Source organism: Passer domesticus, chromosome 26 (assembly GCF_036417665.1).
Source record: "Passer domesticus isolate bPasDom1 chromosome 26, bPasDom1.hap1, whole genome shotgun sequence".
In the NCBI taxonomy this organism is placed as follows: Eukaryota; Metazoa; Chordata; class Aves; order Passeriformes; family Passeridae; genus Passer; species Passer domesticus.
Genome location: NC_087499.1, coordinates 4,154,638 through 4,177,083, shown reverse-complemented (window position 1 = coordinate 4,177,083; position 22,446 = coordinate 4,154,638). Strand labels below are relative to the sequence as shown.

General features: G+C 55.6%; 1 protein-coding gene and 1 pseudogene across 1 annotated transcript; both read left to right on the top strand.

Moving 5' to 3' along the window:
* The first annotated feature begins 19 nt into the window (after positions 1-19).
* On the top strand, positions 20-6,590 carry LOC135286398 (zinc finger protein 239-like; annotated as a pseudogene).
* A 3,238-nt stretch (positions 6,591-9,828) lies between these two features.
* On the top strand, positions 9,829-20,686 carry LOC135286406 (zinc finger protein 436-like). The gene is made up of 2 exons (XM_064399560.1): positions 9,829-9,969; positions 17,675-20,686. The coding sequence occupies exon 2, from the start codon at positions 17,707-17,709 to the stop codon at positions 18,436-18,438; it is 732 nt and encodes a 243-aa protein (XP_064255630.1). The 5' UTR covers positions 9,829-9,969; positions 17,675-17,706; the 3' UTR covers positions 18,439-20,686.
* Positions 20,687-22,446: the final 1,760 nt, after the last annotated feature.

The window sequence follows — 22,446 nt, the reverse complement described above, 5'->3', positions numbered from 1 at the left end:
GGGGTGGGGGGGCAGAATCTGGGAAACAACAGCAGCTGCTGGGGAGGGACTGGGACAGAGAGAGACAGGCTGGGATGGACTGGGACAGACTGGGAAAAGAACCCACTGGGAGCAGAACTGGGGCACCAGGGATCGTACTGGGATATACTGGGACCACACTGAGGGCTACTGGGAGCAACTGGGAGCACGCAGGGCACAAGTGAGATGTACTGGGAGAGCCTGGAAATGTTTTGGATCATCCTGGGACTGACTGGAATCATACTGGGAGTGACCAGATCTGTAGTAGGGGTGAATTAGAGAAACTGGAATAATGCAGGGGCAACTGGGATCATACTGGGAGCAGCTGGCCCATGCTGGTGTCATACTGGGATCATAATGGCATTGATGGGGTTACACTTGGAGTGCCTGGCACAGTACTGGGAGTGTCTGGGAGCTACTGGGACCATACTGGAGGTGACTGGCATCAAACCAGACTCACACTGGGAGTGTTTGGGAGTTACTGGGATTGTACGGGAGGTGACTGGACTTATACTGGGAGCAACTGGGACCAGAGCAGGGGCAAATGGCATCGTGTAAGGTGTGACTGGGTTCATACTGGAAGTGACTGGGGCCACACTGGACTCTTACAGAGAGGGACTGCGAGGGAAGGAACCGTACAGGGGATGACTGGGAGCCACTGGGACCATGTCGGGGGCAGCTGGATCCTACCGGGAGTGATTTGGAGCATACTGGGAGTGACCGGGATCATCCAGGGGGTGACCGAGAACCACCGGAGGGGCGGCGGCGGAGCTCGGAGGCGGCCCCGGCGCAGGTGGGAGCCGCGCTGGGCTGTGCGGGGGCTCGGGGCTGGCTGCGGGCCTCGGGGGCGGCAGGGGGCTCGGGCGGGTGGCTTGTGCCGTGCCCGGCCCGTGTTGGCCCTGGGCTGAGGGCGCTGCGGGAGCGGCTGCCCGCGGTCTCCTTGCCGCCGCTGCCTCGGCAGGAGCCGCTGCCGGAGCAGCGCTGGCTCGGCGCGCTTGCTGTGGCTCGGACAGAGGTGGCTGCCCCGTGGCCGGGGCTGTGCGGGCCAATTCCCGTGGCCGGAGGTTTCTGTGGCCCGAGGAGAGCGAGGAGTCCTGGAAAAGTGGCTTTCTTGCTGGGCAGAGGCACAGGCCGTGGGGCATTGGCCCGGCGCTCTCTGCCATTGCTGTAGTACGCAGCCTCCTTTGGATCCTCATGGTTGGGCTTCCCAGGGGCTGGTCCATGGTGTTGTAGGAATTGTTCTGCTGACCATTCATGTTTCTGACATTTTTGGGTGCTTCCTACAGCCAGGGCTGCATCAACTGAGGACTCTAAATAAATCATCGCATACTTGGATTCCCAACTGATTTCCTGAACTTGTGGTCGCTGAAAACTCCAGTGCCGTAATGCACAGGATATAACACTGACATTGAGAGCACATGGTGGAGTGGGCAGAGGGATGATTCCCCCCCGATTATTTTAGTGAAGTTTTCTCAGCATTCTCCGTTTGCTGCTTCCCTTTGCAGCTGAACCCCTTTCTGTTGCAGAGTCAGATATCCTCCCCATGGGCTCTGCCTTGAGCTGTGCAAATTCCATCAGTGGAAGCAGGCAGACCTTGGGGTGAGGGGCAGAGGGAATCAGCCCAATTCCTGCCCCAGGCAAGAGACCCGGGTCCATTGTCCACACTTTGCCCCAGCAGTGTTAATTTGCATTTCTAAAGCTCCTCTCCTGGCTGACTAGAACCGAAGCTTCTCTTTCAGGGCAGTAATCTGGAGACTCCTGTTCCTTCCCCACCCACCTCCCATTGCTTTTTTTTGGTAGCTTTTGTTTTTTGGGATTTTTTTTTAACACTATTCCGTTAACTGTTTATGAGTTAAAGGGTCCCCTTTAAACCTCTTCTACTTTTTAAAAATACAACTTTAAATTGAGCGTCGAGAAACCCAGATCAAAATTGTGCTATCACTAAAGACACGCACACACATACCTAAAGAGCCTCTACTTCTCTTAAGAATAAAAATTGATTATGACACCCCTGGCCCAAACCTTATTGACCATATAAAAGTATGAGTATTTAGAAAAAGAAAGTCTTTATGTTATAAAGTTTTCACCAAAACTCTCCAGCATTTCTGGTGTTAGGGACGCAAGGTATTATGTGATTCTAGCCAGGATGTGCAACGGAAATCATTTCGTCTACACACAGCCCAGGTGTGCAGAGAAAATCATTCCATGACGAGAGTTTTACTAGATTTTTCCTAAACTTTTTACAGTCTGAACCAATCTAAATCCAATGGTTTAATGTTCACTGCTTCCAAGTTGTGTAGGTTTTGGTATTTGGTTCCCTATTGGACCCGGATTTCTTCCCCTCTGCTGTTCATTAGGTCCACACTCGTGGATTTCCTTCTCAGCCTTTTCCAGAGCAGGTGTCTCCAGCTCTGCCGGGGGCAGTGTCTGGGGTAGCTGTTGGTTGCTGTTTGCTGCTGGGCGTTGATGTTTTGCTGCTGGTCGTTATCTCTGTGGGTATCTTTTGGTCTGTTCCCAGTCTGTTGGGATGTTAAACTCATCTCTGTTCAGTGGTGAAACATCCCTTAAAAGAAACCTTTAAAATTCCTTTCCCCAAGGCAAAGGCAAACCAAGCCTGAGTAGAGAAAGAAGCTTTAAAAGAAATAACCTTGGTGTATTTTCCATCAATGCCACGGCAGGCAGCCCAGTGTGTGAGTGTAGGTGAGAGGCAGAGTGGAATTGTGCCGTGGTGTTCCCCAGCAGCTGTGGCGAGTGCAGGCCCAGCCAGCGCTGAAGCTGCAGCAGGGGCAGCAAGGATTGGCCCCGGTGGCTGGAGCTGGCAGAGGAGGGTGGCCAGGCCGAGGATTGCAGCAGAGGATGTGTGGGCAGGCGCAGGGGCTTGGCCCGCTGTGGAGCCCTGGCTGCTGCTGCGTTGCCTTGAGTGCAGGCTCAGGGGCGGCCTGCCATCCTCCTGCTGCAGGCGGGAAGTGCAAATCTCCGGGGCTGCAGAGCCTGGAGCCCAGGCTGAGGGGTCCCCCCGTGTTCAGCTGTGCTGGCGGCTGTTTCTGGCCTCAGGGACACTTGGCATGGGCCACTTGGCCACCAGTGCTGCTGCTTTGCCCTCCTTAGGCAGGAGCCGATGTCCTGGCTGGGTGTTGGGAGCAGCAAAGTGCCAAGGCAGGCTCTGTGCCAGCCCAGCTTCCCGTGGGAGAGATTTCACAGGAGGCAGGATTCTGGCCACAATCTGCCTTAAATGTACATCCCTTACCTCCACCCTGCACTAGGTGGAGAATTGCCAGGGTAAGGAATTCCAGACTTGAATTACAATTGAGATAATTGAATATCTGCCCTGGGTCTGTCTCTTCTTCTTGCCAAAGCCAATGGCAAAAGCCATTCCCATGGCATCTTGGTTTCTATCAGCAGCTTCCAAAGGTGTTTCTTTCTTTCCCCATTCATTCTTTCTACCTGACCAGAGCTCTGAGGGTGCCAGGGATTATGGAAGTCCCATTGTATTCCTAAAGCTGCCATAACCCCCTGAAGGATCTTTCCTGTAAAATGATCTCCCCATCTCAGTCAATTGCTGGCACAATCCCTTCACTTGGCATTATTTGTTTTAGAAATACCTTCATATGTGATCCAGTAGTCTCTGAAGCAGTCAGAATTGTTTCTACTCCCCCGTTAGGTGACATGGTGTCAGCAGAAGATATTGGAGCCTTCCTGCTCAGGGCATTTCAGTGCCAGGCTCTCACAAGCACACACAGCTCTGCCTGCTGAGCTGACCATGGGGGGTAACCTGCGCTTTGTCTGATTCCCTTTCCTTAATAAGAGCGTGTTTTGTAACTCTTTTCCCTTCTGCTGCCCTTGAAGAGTCATCCATAAACATGGGATACTCCCCATGGGTCTCTTCAGTTGTTGGAGGACACAGCTTCCTTTTCATCCTAATTTTCCTGTCCACATCTCCCTCTCCCTTTCCCCATGGGCTGAAGCACTTGAGAGCTACAGACATCCCAATTCACCTACTACACACCCCCTTAATATGCTCCCCATTTTCTATAGCAAACGATATTCATGGCTCTGTCAAGTCTTTGTTGTTCTTCTCCAAGTTCATGAATTGAGCAGGACCTTGGCTGAGCAGCAGTCTGTGTCATCAATTAATAACATTTTCTGAAACTGATGGCTTCTCCTGTTACTTCCTTATGTCCAATTCCCTGGACCTATCTCTGATCAGATTTACAGCATCTTTTGTAAAGACATTTTCCTCTTGTTCCTTTCATGGGGGTCCCCCGTTTTCGGGACAATCCCCCTGGAGCAGGGTGTCCCCCCTTGCTGCAGCCCCACCCTCAGGCAGCGCTCAGCCAATCAGAGCGTGCAGCGCTGATGACTCAGCAGTGTCCAGGCAGACCCGCAGCTCCCAGCGTTCCCCACCTGGACCCCCCTCGGCCCCAGCGCCCCCCGGGAGGGGAATTTGGGGAGGTGGGAGTGGGGCAGCGCCAAGGCCGGGCCCCCCGCGCTGTCCTGGCGGGAGCGGCTGCAGTGGGGACCGAGTGCGGGCGGGAGCGGCCGAGAGCCCAGCGCTGCCCCAGCCCGACCTGCCCCAGCTCCATCCCTGCCCCTGCGCTGGGATGCTGTGGCTTTGGGGGGAAGAGGGAGCCGGCAGTGGGTGCTGGGCCTGGGGCAGGAGGAGAAGGGAAGGAGAAGCAGGGTTGAGGAACAAAATGGTCAAACGCTGCACGTGGGAGGAGAAGGTGGGATTGTGCAGGAGAAGGAGGAATAGCAGGAGGAAGGGGAGTGTGAGGAAGGACTGGGACACAGGATAAGCAGAATTAGGAGGCACCACAACGGTCCACTTCTCCCTGTATCTGCAGCCTCTCACCTAGCTCCAAAAGCATTGCAGCAGGAGCTCCACCCCATATGCAGCAGGTGACTGGGGAGAGGGATCCATCATTTTCACTGGGCTGAATCTTGGTGTTTCTGAGCTTCACTGAGCTAAGTGTTGGTGCTTCGGTTTTTTGTAGGTTCTGAATCTTTGTATTTTGGAGGCTGTTTTGGCTGAAACTTGTTGTTTTGGGAATTTTTGATCTGTGTCGATGTTTGGAGGATTCTTGGGTTGAAGCTTGGTGTTTTGGAGGTACTTAGAGACACAAGATGCCCAATGACTTCCTGAGATGATCTGGGACAAGGAGGAACCTGCAGCCCAAGGTGCTCTCTTTTTGATTTTTCCCCCTGCGCATCAGTATTTTCCATTCCCAGGGCATAGCCAGATGGAGGAGAAGGAAAATCCTTGGACATCCTGCATGAGGAGGGGCTGCAAACCCAGCCCAGGGAGCTGCGGGGAGGAAAGAGCCCCCCTGAGCCAGGAAGGCGGCCGGAGATCCAGGCAGAGCTCAGAGCTGGTGGAGAAGCCTCATGGCAAGGAGAAGCCCCACAAGTGCTTGGAATGTGGGAAGAGCTTCAGCCATAGCTCCAGCCTGATCCAGCACCAGATGATCCACAGTGGAGAAAAACCCTATGAGTGTGAGAAATGTGGGAAGAGCTTCAGCCGGAGCTCCCAGCTCAGGGAACACCAGCACATGCATACTGTGGAAAAGCCCTATGAGTGTGGGGAATGTGGGAAGAGCTTCTGATGGATATCTGGTCTGATCCAGCACCAGGTGATCCACACAGGGGAACGGCCCTACACCTGCTTGGAATGTGGGAAGAGCTATGGGTGGAGCTCTGCCCTGAGAAAACACCACCAGCTCATCCACACTGGGGAGAAACCCTACAAATGTCCCCAGTGTGGGAAGAGGTTTCAGACCAGCTCCCATGTCCTAGAACATGGGCGGATTCACACAGAGGAGAGGCCCTTCCGCTGCCCCGACTGTGGGAAGGGCTTCAAGCACAACTCCTCCCTCACCTTGCACCGGCGCATCCACACCGGGGAGAGGCCCTACGAGTGTGGGGAGTGTGGGAAGAGCTTCTCCAGGAGCTCTAACTTGACCCAACATCAATGGAGGCGCCACTAAGGGAAGCCCTGTGAGTGCCCCGAGTGCGGGAAGAGCTTCGTGCGCTGCTCCAGCTCCATCCCCATGGGAGGATCCGCGTTGGATGATCCCCAGTGACCCCCGTTGGGCAGAGCCCTGGTGATCTGTGGTCCTGGTGATCTGTGGTCCTGGTGATCTCTGTTGGGATGAGAACATCCTAGGTGGCTCCACATCTTCCTGGTTCTCTGTGGGCACCTGTATGAATGCAGGAGCAGGAGCATCCATCAGGACACAGACCAACAGCGGGAATTCCTTGGGGACAATTTGATTTGTTGACTTTCAACCCCAGGAAATCTTTTGCGTTCAATCCTATCTTCTGGCATCAATGAATGCTGAATGGTCTTGGAGATCTTTTCCAACCTCAGGCATTCCAAGAGTTTGATTTCCTGTGTCCCAAGGGCAACTTCCACAGCCAAACAGTGATGAACTGGGGAAAAGACCAAGATTTTGGAGACTCTGGTATGGAAACCACCAAAAAAGGTTCTTCCCTCCCACCCAAGTTCTTGGATCCTCAGCTGGCATGGACACATAAATACTTTTCTTTTGGCCTTGATTTCGTTTTCATTTATCTTCGTCCCTTTAAAATATCCAATATTGGGGTAAAAATAAAGACATTGAACTAAGACATGGTTGGGGGACATGGGGGGATGTAAACATTGAGGACACATGGACATGGAGGGGGATGGGGCCATTTGTAGGGACATGGGGGACACAGGCACAGATGGAGATGTGGGGGCCAATGACAGGGATGGAAACATGGTGGGAAGCCAGCCATGGGTGAGGACATTGTGGGACATGGCCAGTGACAAGTGGGGACATGGCCATGGCCGGTGCCATGGGGGGAACTTGCAGGGGATGTGGGGGATGCTGGGTTTGAGGGAGTTGAGGGTTCCTGGGAGGGACTTGGGGCTTGCTGAGGCCTTTGGGGATCCCAGGCTGAGCGGCTCTGGCTGTGCTGGGAGACCCTGGGGGAGGTTCTGGGGCAGCTGCTCAAGGACCCCCTGACCTGGAGCCCCAGCCGGGCATTGGGCTTCTGGAAGGGGATGAACGTCCTTGTCCCCAGGAGGGAAATCCCAGCAACCCCAGGGTGTCAGGGGCAGCTGAGAGGCCACAGCAGAGAGGGGAAAGCCAGACAGAGCTGTCCCCCTCCAAAACTGCACCCCTGAAATCCCAAAACTCAGGGATTCCTCCCAGGAAAAAGCTTCCAGGAAGGGGCTGAATTGAGGGAAAGGGGGAATGTGACCCCCAGACTGAGCAGGAGAGACCTGGAACCCTCAAAACCAAGCACAGGGGATGTGGTGGGGTTGGGGAAATGATGGGGTAGGGGCAGAAGGGTGGGAGAAAGGAGGGGTCTTGGAATCCCAACGTGAGTGGGAGAGGGATGGGGTCCCCAAATTGAGTTGGAGGGGTCTGTGGGTGTGGGGAATGAGGGGAGATCGGAGGGAAATTTGGCATGGGACAGAAAAAGGGTAGTTTCTTGGGGATCTCTTTGTGTCCCCATCCCTCAATCCCTGGAGTGATTCCCTAGGGCTCTCAGGGGCCATGGTGGAGTTCCACACAATGCCCCCTGCCCATCCCAACAGGGCTCATGGGGGATTCTCCCCAACCAAAAGCCAGTCCTGTGGTGTCTGTGGGGCAAAGGAGGGTGGGAAAGGGATGTCTGGGGTGGGCAGGGAGAAGGAGCGAGTTGAAGAAGAGGGAGAGAGGACCAGGAGGGGAAAAGGAGGAGCAGGAACAGGTCTAGGAAGAGGAGGAGCAGCAGGAGAACCACGCAGTTCCCCCGTCTGCCCACTGAGTCCTCAGCTCCCCCTGATCCCAGCAGCATGGATCCCTGCCCACATCCTGCAGGTAAGCAGGGACAGGGAGCTCATCCCACATCTCTCAGGGAGTGTCCAGGAGGGCTTTTTGCAAGGGAGAGGATGTTTGCATCTCACAGGTCCTGAAAACCGAGCCACAAATGCCCCTTGTGGGGATCTTAAAGAATCCACATGGTGATCGCCTGGTACGGGGGGTGGGTGTGACAGTGACATTGGTTTTGGAGCTCACTGGGAGTGAGGAGAGCTGCAAGGAGCAATCCCGGACCTGGGGTCCCCTGACAGCCCAGAGGGGTAGGGGAGGCTGAAGATGAGCAGGGTCTGGGCCAATCCAGTGGTGAATGCGGTGGGGACTTGTGGAGCCGGATTTGGGCAGTGGGACCATCAAACCCAAGGTGCTAACACGTTGTTTTTCTCTCAAGCGAGGATTTGTCAATTCCAAACTTTGTCTGGATGGAGGTGGAGGAGGGTGTAAGAAGGAGGAAGATGACCTGGGACACTGAGGTGGGTGAAGAGGAAGTCACTGCCCTTTCACCCTCTCTCCAGCCCCATCTCCCAGCCCAGCATGGTCCCGGGTTGCAGGACAGCCTCACTACCAATGCTGTCCTGCCAGGGATGGACTGGGGGAATCTCCTTGCCCTTCTCTCTGGCATGGAGGCAAAGCCCATCCTCTCCATGTCCACCTTCCTTCCTCTCCCCATTCTGTCCTTCATCCATCCACATTCCTTTCCCTTCTCATTCCTCCCTTGTTCCTTCTTGTTCCTTCCTCTCCTGCCTTTTCCTTTTCCCTTCTCCCTGTCTCTTCCTCTCCTTGTCCTTCCTCCCCCAGGCACTGAGCTGCAGACCGAGACCAGGGAGAACAAATCCTTGCCACAGAACCTCGTGGAAGAGGCCATTTGGAACGGCTCCAGGGCACAGGAATCCAATGGGGAGGAAAAGCCCCAGAGATCCCACACGAGGAGGGGCTGCACAGCCAGCCCAGGGAGCTGTGAGGAGGTAAAACCCTCCCTGTGCCGGAAAGGTGGATGGAGATCTGGCCATGTCTTGGAGCTGATGAAGCAGCCTCAGGCCAGGGAGAAGCCCCACGAATGCTTGGAATGTGGGAAGGGCTTCAGGTGGAGGTCATGCTATTCCTGGTGCATTCAAAGACAGCTGGATGCAGAGATCCATGGGGATGCAGAGATCTCTCCAGGCCCCCGCAGGAGCCACGCTGGAGCAGGGCGGTGCCTGAGAGGAGGCTGTGGCCCCGTGGCCAGAGGGGCCCCGCTGGAGCAGCCTGTCCTGGCAGGACTGAGCCCGGGGCACAGTGACCCACGCTGCAGCAGCTGGAGGGGGCTGTGCCCATGGCATGGACTCGGGCTGGAGAAGTTCCTGCACAAGTCTGCGGTGGGAGAGAGCCCAGGCTGCAGCAGGGGAACGACTCCTGTCCCTGAGCAGAGGGAGAAGCCCCGGGCATGAACTGAGCACGGCCCCATTCCCTGTCTGCGGCCCTGCCGGGGCAGGAGGTGCAGCGGGAAGGAGGGAGCCGTGGGGAAAGATGGATTTAAGGGTCTTCACTTACTTCTCATTATCCTGCTCTGAGGTTTTGGAGTTTTCTGCCAGAAATCTCTCCCGTCCCCCACTCATGTACAGGGTTTGGGACGGTTTTCCCTTTCTGGGGGAAATCAAAGCGATGCACGGATGCTCCTGATTAGGGGCAGGAGAAGCGAGGCTGCAGGGCTTCCCGCTGAGGCGGAGGCACGGCAGGCGCAGGGCTGGGAAAGGCGTGGCGGGAGCTGCGGAGCAGTTTGTTGGTGCTGGCAGCTCAATGCCGCCGCGGGCCCGGGCCCGTTCCAGGGCTGTTCCTCAGCTCCGGCTCTGCCCTCAGGCAGCGCGGGGGGCGCGGAGAGCGCGGGGCGAGGCTGTGCCGCGTGCAGAGCCCGCCCGTGGCTGCGATTGGGCGGCGGTGGCGTCAGTCGCGGGTGCGGCGCGCTGATTGGCGGGAGCGGGGCGGAGGCGGGCCCCGGCGGCGGGCCTCGGGCGGCGGTGGCGCAGCAGCGGCGGCATTGGCGGAGCGCGTGTGCGGGCCCGGGAGCGGCGGCAGCGGCCGGAGCCCGGGGAGGCGGCGGCGGAGCTCGGAGGCGGCCCCGGCGCAGGTGGGAGCCGCGCTGGGCTGTGCGGGGGCTCGGGGCTGGCTGCGGGCCTCGGGGGCGGCAGGGGGCTGGGGCGGGTGGCTTGTGCCGTGCCCGGCCCGTGTTGGCCCTGGGCTGAGGGCGCTGCGGGAGCGGCTGCCCGCGGTCTCCTTGCCGCCGCTGCCTCGGCAGGAGCCGCTGCCGGAGCGGCGCTGGCTCGGCGCGCTTGCTGTGGCTCGGACAGAGGTGGCTGCCCCGTGGCCGGGGCTGTGCGGGGCAATTCCCGTGGCCGGAGGTTTCTGTGGCCCGAGGAGAGCGAGGAGTCCTGGAAAAGTGACTTTCTTGCTGGGCAGAGGCACAGGCCGTGGGTCGTTTCCTTCGGGTTTGTCTTAAAAGCAGGTTCCTTTTTGTCTATATTTCCCCATCAGTGTCTCCCTCTGCCCACTGGGCGTTGATGTTGCTGGTCGTTATCTCTGTGCGTATCTTTTGGGCTATTCCCAGTCTGTTGAGCTGTTGAAGTCATCTCTGTTGAGTGGTATAACACTGTCTAAAAAAAGACTTTAAAACTCCTTTCCCCAAGGCCAAAGCAAATTAAGCATGAGTAGAGAAGTTTTTTTTTAAATTAAACTTGAAAATATTCCTTTTAAAAATATGTTAATAAATGACACAATGATTGCTGAAGCAGTCAGAATTGCTTTTGCCCCCTGTTAGGAGACATGGTGTCTCCAGAAGATATTTGAGCCTTCCTGCTCAGGGCATTTCAGTGCTGGGCTCTCACAAGCACACACAGCTCTGATGGTTGAGCTGACCATGGGGGGTAACCTGCGCTTTGTCTGATTCCCTTTCCTTAATAAGAGCGTGTCTTGTAACTCTTTTCCCTTCTGCTGCCCTTGAAGAGCCATCCATAAACACATTTTCTCCCTCAGGCCAGGGAATGTGTCATCAATCTCTCCCAGCCTGGGTCTGGAGCTCTGTCCCTTGAATGCAGTCCTGGGTTTCTTGCCAGCCCCTCTCCAGGCTGTTCAAACAGGGGGCTGGGTTAAACCCTTCCCCTGTCCTCAGTTCTAAATCCTCCTGTGCCACTGAACAAGTTTCCTACTGTAATACCCGAGCGCTGCTCATCCATTTAGAGGCTCTTTTGGTTGTCAAAGCTTTAACTTGATGCCAGACTTGAAGTATAGGAGATCCTCCTGTTGTCATCAGTTTTTCAAGCCTCAGTTCCCATGAAAACTGTGTCTGCACAATTCTGCAGACAGTGAGGCCACTCTCTGGCCACTAGGTTGAACATTTTAGCACAAGAATTCCTTTGGCTCAGCCCTGTTTAACATTCATTTACATTTTATTTTCCCTGTCTAGGAGGGCCATGGAGGGAGCCTCAATTTATCTGCTTTTTAACATTTGAAAATTCTGCTTTTCTTCAGCTTTCCATCCTTCTGGTTTCCTGACTGGCAAGATAGGAGGGTTGTAGGGAGACATCTCTGGCTCCAAAAGCCCTGCCTTTAGCAGAGACTCAATAACTGGCTGTGTAAGCCTTTCCTAAGCTTTCTTGGAATAGGGAATTGTTAAAGTAATTCATTAAGTTTTGCAATATTATTTTGCAGTCACACATTTGCCATTAAATCCCTCCCCAGAAATTATAATCACAATTAGGAGTAATAAAATGTCATACTTTTTGAACCCGTACATGCACTAATAGTGGTTGAAGAAAACAGATTCTGTGGAACTGGTCTGTGGAACAGTTGGGTATATGAAGTGCCCCATATAACATCTGCTGCATTTTCTATGGAGTTGCCCTGTTAAAAAACTGGTGAGAATTCTCAGAAGTTCTCCATCCTGCTCTTGAAGAAGTTCCCTGACCTGTTTTTTCCCATACGCCTGTTTGGATTGCTGCGATGGGCTGGCTGCTGTGGCTGCCTGCAGCTGTGACCGGGCGGTGCCTTGAGGAATGTCTGCCCGCGCCCGTCTCCGCCTGCCCGGGCCCAGCCTCAGCCTTCAGCGCCGTCCCGGGGGTGCGGAGAGGAACGCCCGGGCCGGCCGCGCCGCCTGCAGCGGCTCTGGAGCAGCCGCGCCCTGGGAGCGCTCCCCCCTGCCCGGGATCGGCACCCGCGCTGCCGGGGCCCGTTCGGGATCCGCCCGGGCCCGCGCAGCCCCGGTCTCGTTTGGGCTCCGCTCCGCCGGGATCTCCGCTCGGGCTGGTTCCCCTGGCCCTGCGCCCGCCCCCGCGGCCAGCGGGAGCATGTCCCGCCCCGCCGGTGTCCCCGCCGCGCTGGCGGAACGTGGCAAAGCCCTCCCAGCTGCGGCTCCCGGGTTTCGCGTCTCTGCTGCGCCGCTGGGTACTCGGCCCCCGCGCCTCGCCTGGGCTGGCCCGGCCCTGGCTGGCTCAGCCCTCGCCACCCGTGCGCTTTCCCCGGACAGCTGCGGCTGGCTTTTGTCACCGTGAGCACCACTGGACCCGCACTGTCCGTGACCGCCGCCGGCACCGAGCATGCCGCTGCCACCCCGTGTGCTCTGTTCCGCCCGGCCTGGCCCCGCTCGGCCCCGCTCCTGCAGCCGCCGAGCATCCCCCGGACGGCCGCTGGCCGCCCGCCGCTGCCGCTTCCGCGGCTGCCCCGGCCACTGTCGCGGCCCCTGTCGCCCTCATGGTCACCCCCGCTACCTCTGCTGCTGCCCCCGGCTGCTGTGTGCTGCCCAGCGCCGCTGCCAGAGGCTGCCCCGCCTCACCTCTCGGTCACCCTCACCTCTGCAATCTCTGCACCCTCCCCCATCAGTCTCTCACTGCCGCCTCCCCCCCTGCCTGAGTGTACTCGATCTGGGACTACAAGCCCGTTCATAGACGACACCGCTCTTTTCCTCCTCACCGAGGGAACGGGTTAGTTTCAGCTTTCCTGGGACTGGTTGAGGGATGTCTGCATCAGAGGACCCTGGAGATTCTAGGGGTTCTGGGGATTCTGAAGACTCAAGGGACCCCAGGGAACCCTGACATGATGTTAAATCGTCCTGTTCCTTTTCAGTGGGAGGAATTCCCTCCCTGGGCAGCAGCTGCCGGCCCATCACTGCCTCGGCATGGTCGGAAGGCAGCTCCCCCTCAGGGCTTGCTCCTCCTCCGCCCCCCGCACCGACAGCTTTCCTGGGACCGGTAGAGGCGCCCGTGGAGACCCTAAGGGTGATGACGACCCCCCCCCCCCCGCCACACCTTTTTGGTGGAAGTCGTTTGTGCTCTTCCTGACTTGCTGAGAGTAACCCCCGCCTGCGGGTAGCAGGGCGGTACCCCTGCCCCTGACTGGTGGGAGTCACTGCTGCTGCCTGCTGATGGCAGGGAGCCCCGCGGCATTCCGCGGAATCCTCTCCAGCATTGTTCCTGCCTGAGCCAAAAGCCTCAAGGCCGTTTTATCTTTCCCTGTTGCTAAATGATAAATGTGCCCGTTCATCTCCCTGAGTTGTTCCTGGGAATAAGCTTTCCCTGTGTTCTCAGTGTTCTTAATTTTGACCTGTCTCACCAAAAGCTGAAGCACCACGAGGTCGGTCCGGAGGTTGTCCTGGTCTCTGGCCAGCAGATCACAGGTGAGGATTCCCAGGTGCCTTGGTCCTCCTCTCGTCCGTGCTGTGCTCAAGGTGATTTGTTTTGGCAAGGGTCAGGTTGCTCTTCCCTGGATTTTTCTGTCTGGTGGTGTGCTTCTTCGTGGGTTGGATTCCAGCGTCTGGTGGTTTGGCTGCTTGCCATCGGCTCACCTCTCGGGTCGCCCCTTCGTGCCACCTGGGTTGCCAGTTCTCAGGATTTTCTCCTGGTGGGGAGCCCACCCAGGGACACCAGTTCTCGGGATCTCCTCTGGTCTGGTGTGGTTGGGAAGATCCTGAGGTGTGTCTTTGTTAAAAGTCTCTTTTCCCCAACCCGTCAGCCGAAGAAGGAGTTGAGAAGTCTTTGGTTCACGTTCTCAAGGTTGTTTATTATTTCTTTAACTCAAACATTTTCTGTCTGGCCTGCCAAGGTCTGTTCTGCAGGTTGGTCTGAGGCACGCTCCCCGCCTCTCTGGCTGGTGCTATCTTTTATACTAAAAACTACGTATACTATGTTTATAATTATGTTCCAATACCTATCACCTATGTTAGACAGTGACTTTCTACTCTAAACCAATCTGTGAATGCCAACATCACCCTGAACATGGATGCCAGGGAGAAGAAAGAAGAAGGACAGGGCACACCCAAATCCCTCCATCTTGGAACCCCTGACCCCCATGTACAGAATCCCAAACCCCCCTGTACAAGGTTCAAAACCCCCCTGTACAGTGCTCCAAAATTCTTCCCTTCACCCTGTGATTGCTACTACTATGCTACTTAAACTTTTGTGACTGTAATTCTTCATATCAGGTTGGTAATTTGCTCCATGGGTTGAGATCGAATTCCCAGGTGTCCTTGGCTTCCTGCCAGGGTCTCTGAGCCCCTGCCAGGGCTTTGAGACATCCAGGGCATCCAGAGGGATGTCCTGGGTTCCGACAAAAACACACCTGCTCATTTTCCCACTTACCCTCTGAATAATCAAACAACATCCTGTCAATTTCCCCCCCTTACATCTGAGATCCAGAGTGGATGGAGAGGCCCCTGTGTCCATCAGGAAAGGCCTCCTCTGGATGCAGACCCCCCCTGAATGTTGTCAAGGGCTCCAGTGTGGTGGGTCCCTGGTGTGATGGGAGCTGTGACCCCCCTGCCAATCCATGTCCATCAAGGGGTGCACTTGCTGCTCGTGAGGGTGCTGCTGTCTGTGCTTGCAGTGTCCTTGTGCCCTGCAGCTGGAAGCCTGATTCCTTCCCAGGGGCTGTTTGGGTGGGCTCTCCCCTGCCCAGGAGGGCAATGCCTGTGCCAGGTGCTTGTGGCCCAGCGCGTCCCCTGGGTGCTGGGGCCCCCTTGGGCCCTGGGGTTGATCCCTCAGGGGCTGTAGGAGCTGTGCCATTGCCTTTTCCTTCAGCTTGGCCTTTTCCTGCTCATCCCTTCTTGCATTCACCTGCTGTGCCTTTGTGCCCAAGTGCTGCAGGGCCTTCTTGTGCCACTCCTGCAGCCCCCTCACTGCCTGTGGGTGCTCATCCTCTGACAGCTGCTGCACTTCCTGCAAAATCATTCATTTTTCAGTGACCTTAACAAAATCTCGATCCTTCCCTTATAATCCACATTTCCCACATGTTCCTTTGTCCTCCTCCTTGTGCTCAGGGTCCCCTCCCCAGCCGTATCCCAGAGCCGGTCCCTGTCCTGCCGCAGTGTCCAAAGGCCGCCCCCCCGGCGGGCAGGGCTGGCAGCTCCACGGGGCCGGGCAGCGGCCGGGGCGTCCCGCAGCCTCCTGGGGGCCGGGGGCCACTGCCGGCCCTGCCCGGGGCTGCTGGGGTCAGGCAGCGCCCGGCGCTGAGCCCCGGCTGCCCCACAGCCCCGGCCCGGCCCCGCAGCTCCCCACAGGCCCCCAGCCCGTGCTCCCGGTGCCGCAGCTCTGCGCCCGCTGCTGCCGCTGCCCAGCACAGAGAAACCCCCTGACATCCTCACCTCCTTGTTTGCCTCTCCTGGAAACCGGGGATAGAAAGGACCTGTAATTGGTCCTGGATCACCTGGCAAATTTTGAGGATACGATGGTGCTGAAAAACATCCCAATCCTCGCAATTCATTCTTTTCCTTTTCTTTTCCGCCATCCTTTTTCATACCACATAGATCCCTCCTGCTGCTTCTTGTCTTAACCATATTGCTGCACTCTCACATTCACCCAATCCCTTTCCAGCACACCAACTCCATCCATCCCCTGTTGTCCAAATCCCTTCTCCACTTCCCTTATTGACCCCCTGGGTGTCCATGTCCTTCATTACCTCTGGGAGATTGTGCAAACTACTTCAATATTATCCACTTTTTTATCACATACGATAATAATGGCTCTGTTAAGTCTTTGTTCTTTTTCTGGAGGGTCAGGAATTTAGTAGGACCTTGGCTGAGCAGGAGTCCATGTCAAATAATAACATTTTCTGAAACTGATGGTTTCTCCTGTCACTTCCTTATCTACAAGTCTCTTGCTCTATCTCAAAGGACATTCACACCATTTTTTTGTAGACAGTTGCATCTCATTATTTTCAACACAATGGGAAAGGGGGGGAGAAGCTATAAAAGGGCATTTAGGACACCAAAATTGTGAGAGAGAGGGGAGGGTCAGCCCTAAACTGAGCCAGAGGGAAGCTGGGATTTAGAGGGATGATGGAAAAGGGATAGGAGAGGTGGATAACAGGAGAGGGGCCAGCAGGAAAGGGGTTCCATGGAGGTCACTTTGTGTCCCCATCATTCGATCCCTGGAGCAATTCTCCAGGGCTGTGGGAGGGGATGGAGCCGCACTGGGGATGAAGAATCGTGTTTCCTGGACTGTCAGGGTCCACTCCGGCTAGCTACAGACCCTTGCCCACACGATCCTTCAGAGACGAAGGTAAAAGATTAGGGAAGCATTCTCCTCCAGGTGGGAAACGTTGTCCTTTATTCCAAGACACACATCAGGTGGACAAACCCATGGGAGGAAAGAGGGCGTTCCCTGGCAGCAGAGAGCTTTTATACCCCCCGGAATGGGGACAGAGGGAGAGGTCCACAGCCAATGGGACACCATTGAGGAGTGGCTAGGGGAGGGGTAACCCAGGGGAGAGAGCACCAGGTGGTACTGGGACAGGTGAGCGAAACACCATGTGATAGCAAAAAGGGGTAACAAACCACATGATGTAACATAAGCTATACAGTGCAATATAAAACTATTCTGTGCAAATTCCCAATCACCCAGTGCAAGAGAACAACTAAACTGGTGCACCACAACAGGGGGGTTCCCCAAACCCCTTGTCCATCCTTGGGGAGCTCCTTGGGGCGGTTTCCCCACGCAGCAGCCGGTGATGCTTTAGCTGTGGGGCAGAGGGGGGTGGGAAAGGGGTATCTGGGTTGGTCACAGAGGAGGAGGGGAGGGGGAGAGTAAAGGAGGAGCAGGAAGAGGAGCAGAAGGAGAAGCACAAGTTTCCATCCTGCTGGTGACTAGGGAGGGGGAGCTCAGCCCAAATGTATCAGGGAGTCCTGCAGACGAGTTCTACTGGGGGAAGTGTTTGGAGTTTGCAGATTCCAGAATCAAGACCCAAATATCTTTGTGGTCCCTGGGAGGCCTTGTGGTTTTGGGGGCGGAAAGTTTGGATCTTGCAGGACTCAAAAGCTGAATCACAGATTCCACTTTGGGGTGATATTTGGGGATCCACAAGATTATCACCAGGTACTGGCGGGAGGAGCACATCAGTCTTGAGGCCCCTCAGGAGAGTGGTGGAGGGGAACTGCAAGACCCATGGAGTGGTGAAAGTGGAGAGGGACAATCCCATGGCTGTTGGACCCACAGCATCCTGAAGGGTGGAGGAGAAGATTCTGGAGTTGGGGGACCCTTGGGAGGCACGGAACCCTCTAATAGGGAGTCAGGGCAGAAAGGATCATTGGGACTCTCAAATAGCCTGGGTCATCTGTAAGCAAGACCTCAGAATAGAGGAGCCACAGGAGCCCCATGAGCCAAGGGAAGGGAAAGCCCAAAACCCAGAGTGGAGAAACAAGAGAGGTAAATCTCCTGTAAGGATTTCTTTGGGGGCTGAACCTTTGCGTTTTGGAGATTTTTATGGACACAAAATATCTGGTCACTTCCTGAGAGGAACTTGGGCAGGAGATACCCCAGCCTAAGGTGCTGACCTATTGTTCCTCCTCCCAGACCAGGATTTGTCATTCCCAAGCATTGAGCCAATGGAGGAGAAGGAAGAGCCCCAGAGATGCCGCACGAGGAGGGGCTGCAAACCCAGCCCAGAGAGCTGCAAGAAGGAAAGACCACCTCTGTGCCAGAAAGGTGGCCCGAGGTCCAGCCGGAGCTCAGAGCTGGTGGAGAAGGCTCACAAGTGCTTGGAATGTGGGAAGGGCTTCAGCCGGAACTCGCACTTGGTCCGGCACCAGATGATCCACACTGGGGAACAGGTGGAACGACCCTGCAAGTGTGGGGAATGTGGGAAGTCCTTCAGAGACAGCTCCAACCTGCTCCAGCACATGAGGATCCACACTGGGGAACGGCCCTATGAGTGTTTTTTGTGTAAGAAGACCTTCAGACAGAGCTGCAGCTTGATGGCACACCACAGGATCCACACTGGGGAAAAGCCCTATGAGTGCTTGGATTGTGGGAAGAGCTTCGGGTGGAACTCCGACCTGATCCGGCACCAGAGGACCCACACTGGCGAGAGGCCCTACGAGTGTTCCGAGTGTGGGAAGAGGTTTCGGAGCAAGTCCCATGTCCTCCTGCATCAGCGGACTCACACAGACGAGAGGCCCTTCCGCTGCCCCGACTGTGGGAAGGGCTTCAACCGCAACTCCCACCTCACCATCCACCGGCGCATCCACACTGGGGAGAGGCCCTACGAGTGTGGGGAGTGTGGGAAGAGCTTCTGCAGCAGTTCTGCCTTGACCCAACACCAACGAAGGCACCACTAAGGGAAGCCCTGCGAGTGGCCCAAGTGCAGGAAGGGCTTCATACACTGCTCCTACTACATCCCCTTTGGAGACTCGGGCGCCTGCCAGTGGGGCTGTAACACCTCAACTCTGGAGGGGTAGAAACAAGCAAAGAGAAACACCCCTCTGAGGTTACACCCCTCCCTCTCACAGGCCTCTGTAGACACATGTAATGTGTTAAATTTCATTGGTTTATCCAGTTGACATTACCCCTGTTCAGCCCCTTTTCACCATGTTTATATCCCCCTAGAATGTTCTTCCCTCACCTGATCCCCATTGGCCCCAGTTTGCTGCAGTGTTCCATTCCTCTTATCCCATTGGTTCCCCTCGTTTGCTGCCCTTCCTCTGCACTACTTTTCCCTGCTTCCATTGGTTCTTGACCTTCAAATCCACCCCTTGTTCCATATTTAACCCTTGACCCTGCTTGGCCCTCTTCCTGGCAGTAAAGGGCTTTTGGATCTCCAAAGAAAGACCTTTCCTTCCCTCCTTCACCAGCTCCTTTAGCAAGTGTGCCCCGGGCCTTGAAAGCCCAGGTTGCTCTCTGGGACTCGTTGAAGCATGCTGCTTCAGTCTCCCACTGGAGGATCCACAGTGGATGATCCCCAGTGACTCCTGTTGGGAAGAGCTCTGGTGATCCTCGTTCTGCATGATCCCCATTGGGTGGGGGGAAGGTGTTAGAGAGATTTCTTTCCCTTCTCCTTGTCCTGCTGTGATTTGGTTGGTAGTAAATTCACTCCCTGTACCCTGGCTGGGTCTGTTTTGCCATGCTGGTGCTCAGGGTGGGATCTCTCCCAGTCTTTCTCTGCACTCCTGGCCCTTTCCTTGTATTTCTTCTCCCTGTGCCATTGCAGAGGGCAAGGACAGAGCAGTTTTGGTGGCTCCCAGCTTCCAGGCAGGACCAGCCCAGCTCTGGGGTTCCGAGGGGCTTGTGGGGCTCTCCTGTTTGTGGGACATCCCCGCTGGAGAAGGGTGTCCCCCCTTGCTGCAGCCCCAGCCCTCAGACAGCGCTCAGCCAAGCAGAGAACACTCTCAGATGTGGCCTCATTTCTGGGCACACCTGAGCCCCTGGACAAGTTCATACCCATCTTGGGGTTCACCTGAGTTCCTGAATATCTGGAAGCCCATTTTTAAAGCTGTTTTGAGTTTGCACAGCCTGTTTTTTGTAGTGGGGGTGCTCCAGGGGTGGGTTCTGAGAGAAGCTACTAGAAGCTTCCTCCATGTCCAGTAGAGCAATTCCCTGGTGGTTCCAAAGATGGAGGTGCTGGATGCAGAGATCCCTCCCAAAGTCCCTGGAGATCTCTTGAGGGTTTCTTGCAGAACAATGGACATGTGCACAAGCCAGCCTTCATCAAGACTGAGTAGAAGTTTGCAGTGGCCTTGAGGACATGGAAGAGGAAGAGCCTACTCAGAAGTAAACAAGTCCAGGATGTAAGGCAGGACATGAAGACAGAGCTAAAAGCCACAGCAGAGCACATGAAGAAAGAAAACTAACCAATTAGCTGACAGCTTGAGACGTGTGCACAGATAGACTTAACCAATCATGTATTAGTTTAGGGCACGTGAACAGTAGAACATGATATAAATGTAACCTATTTGAGCAATCAATTTGCTTCATTTGATCACATTGATCATGGTGTGATGTCCCATTTTTGACCCTCCACAGAGATCCATGGGAATGCAGAGATCCTCACACTCCCAGCGCTTCTCACTTCATTCCCTGCCCCTGCCAGTGCTCTCCATCTGTCCCCTGTCCAGTCCCTTCCAGTTCTCATCCAGACCATCCAAGTCCCCATCTATTCTGCTCAGTTCACTCCCAGTCCCTAGGATTCCCTCCCAGTAAATTTCCAGTCCCTTACCAGTTCATTCTCATTCCTTCTCAGTTCACTTAGATCTGCCCCTGCCCTCTCAGTGCTCCCCAGCCTGCTCCACTCACTCTTGGTGCCACCCCATTCCATTCCCAGTCCCTCTCAGTGCCACAACAGCCCTACACCCTCTTTCTCCTCATACCCCCCATGTCTCCCTGCTCTTTTCCAGTGCCCCCCAGCATGCCCACCTCACTGATGCCTGAAGCTCCCAGGCCAGCCCCAGCTGCCTACTCTGCTCTGTGATGGATTTTCACCTTGCACAGGTGCAGCTGAGGTGGTTCCAGCACCAGCAGGAGCTCTTGGGGCACATGCTGGCCCCTAATGTGATCCCCAAAGGGGACTGGACCCACCAGCTCCTGGTGCTGCTGGAAATCTCCCCTGGTGTGGGGTCACCTCCACTTGCCAGTGTGGACACCCTGGGGGAGCATTCCCTGGTTTTTAGGAGACACAAGAAGCTTCACTCAAAAAGCTGTTAGACCCCACTGGCTCCTTCCCCTGTTCCTATGTCTGTTCCTATGTCCCTGAGCCACTCCTTGTTGGGCAGGCCAAGGAAACCAGACCCGTCCCCTGGAGTGGTGGCCCAGGCCGAGGTGGGGGGGGGGTCAAAGGTGGGGGGGCAGCCCAAGTGCCCCAGACCCATCCCATAGAGGGGGGTCTTTGTTCTCACGACTCGCCCCGCCCCCACCATGCTGCCAGTGCCTCGGCAACAAGAGTGGCCAAACGCTGCACCCCTGTGGGGGCTGGGGGTGAGAAAGCCATCTCAGGAATGCCCTGGGAAAGCACCATTGTCTAAGTCAGGAGAAATTAATTCCTTTCCCATGGTTCCAATGCTGTACTTTGTTGGGAACTCACCATACCGGAACAAATATAACACGCTGCCTGCGAAAAGTCCTCAGAAAAAGCTGGTGGAGCACAGTGATCTGTCAGCTTGTGGAAAACCTGCTGTCTCAGGTCGCTGTGAAAACTCACAGATGTCTGGTGGTCATCGCTGTGGCCTCGGGGAGATGTCTTCCTTCAATCAAAGCTTCACTCTCAAAGGGTTGGCTCGGAACAGCGCTTATTTCCCAAAAATCGCTGCTTGCAGAACTTTCGGTTTTCAGGAGACGCTCTCCAGGACAAAGGAGGCAGAGTCCAGAGTCCCTGTTCCGAGATGCCAACTGCTGGGGTCAGGATTTTCATCTGTGCAACCCTGGCTAGATGTTTCTCTTCACCAGATAGAAGGAGGGCAGCTCGAGTCCTGGATAATTTCAGCTGATTTATTGCAGGGTCCAAAAGGGATAGGAAAACACGGAGGATAGGCTGAGGGACAGCAGGGACGGATAACAACCAGCGGAAGGACACCAGGGCGAGTGCCAGGTCTTTGGGGAAAAGTTACAGGTTTTGTGCACAGCTACATGTCAAAGGGGATAGGAGGGGAAAAGTTTTTACAGCAGTAACTAGTGAAAGATACCAAGGGTACAGGATGAGCTGGATGTGAAAGGGAGTACAGCATTTGAACCATGGGAAAGGAATTAATTTCCCCTGACAGACAATGGTGCTTTCCCAGGGCATTCCTGACATGGCTTTCTCACCTCCGACCCCCACAGCATCTCCATGGTTGGAGGCACCACGGATTGACTCTGTGGGACATGAAGGAAGCTTCCAGCAGTTTCTCTCAAAACCCAGCCCTGAACCCTCCCTGCTAACAAAACCAGGACTTGCATACCCAAAACAGCTTCAGAAATGGGGTCTGAGATGTCCAGGAGCTCAGGTTAAGCCAAAATGGGGATAAAGATTTTGAGGGGCTCAGGTGTGCTCAAAAATGAGGCCACATCTGAGGGTGTTCTCTGATGGGCTGAGCGCTGCCTGAGGGCTTGGGCTGCAGCACGGGGGGACACGCTCCTTCAGTGGTGATGTCCCACAAACAGGGGAGCTCTACAAACCCCTTTGAACACCCAGGGCTCAGCTGACTCTGCCTGGGAGCTGGGAGCCACAAAAACTGCTTTGTCCCTGCCCTCTGCAACTGCACAGGGAGAGGAAACACAAAGGAGAGGCCCAGGAGCTGAGAGAAGGAAAAGGAGAGGTCCCGCCCTGAGCCCTGGTACAGGCAAAACAGACCCAGCCAGGGTACAGGGAGTGAATTTAC

Coding starts and splice junctions, on each gene's coding strand:
- LOC135286406 (XM_064399560.1), top strand. CDS start 17,707: ATGGAGGAGAAGGAAGAGCCCCAGAGATGCCGCACGAGGAGGGGCTGC.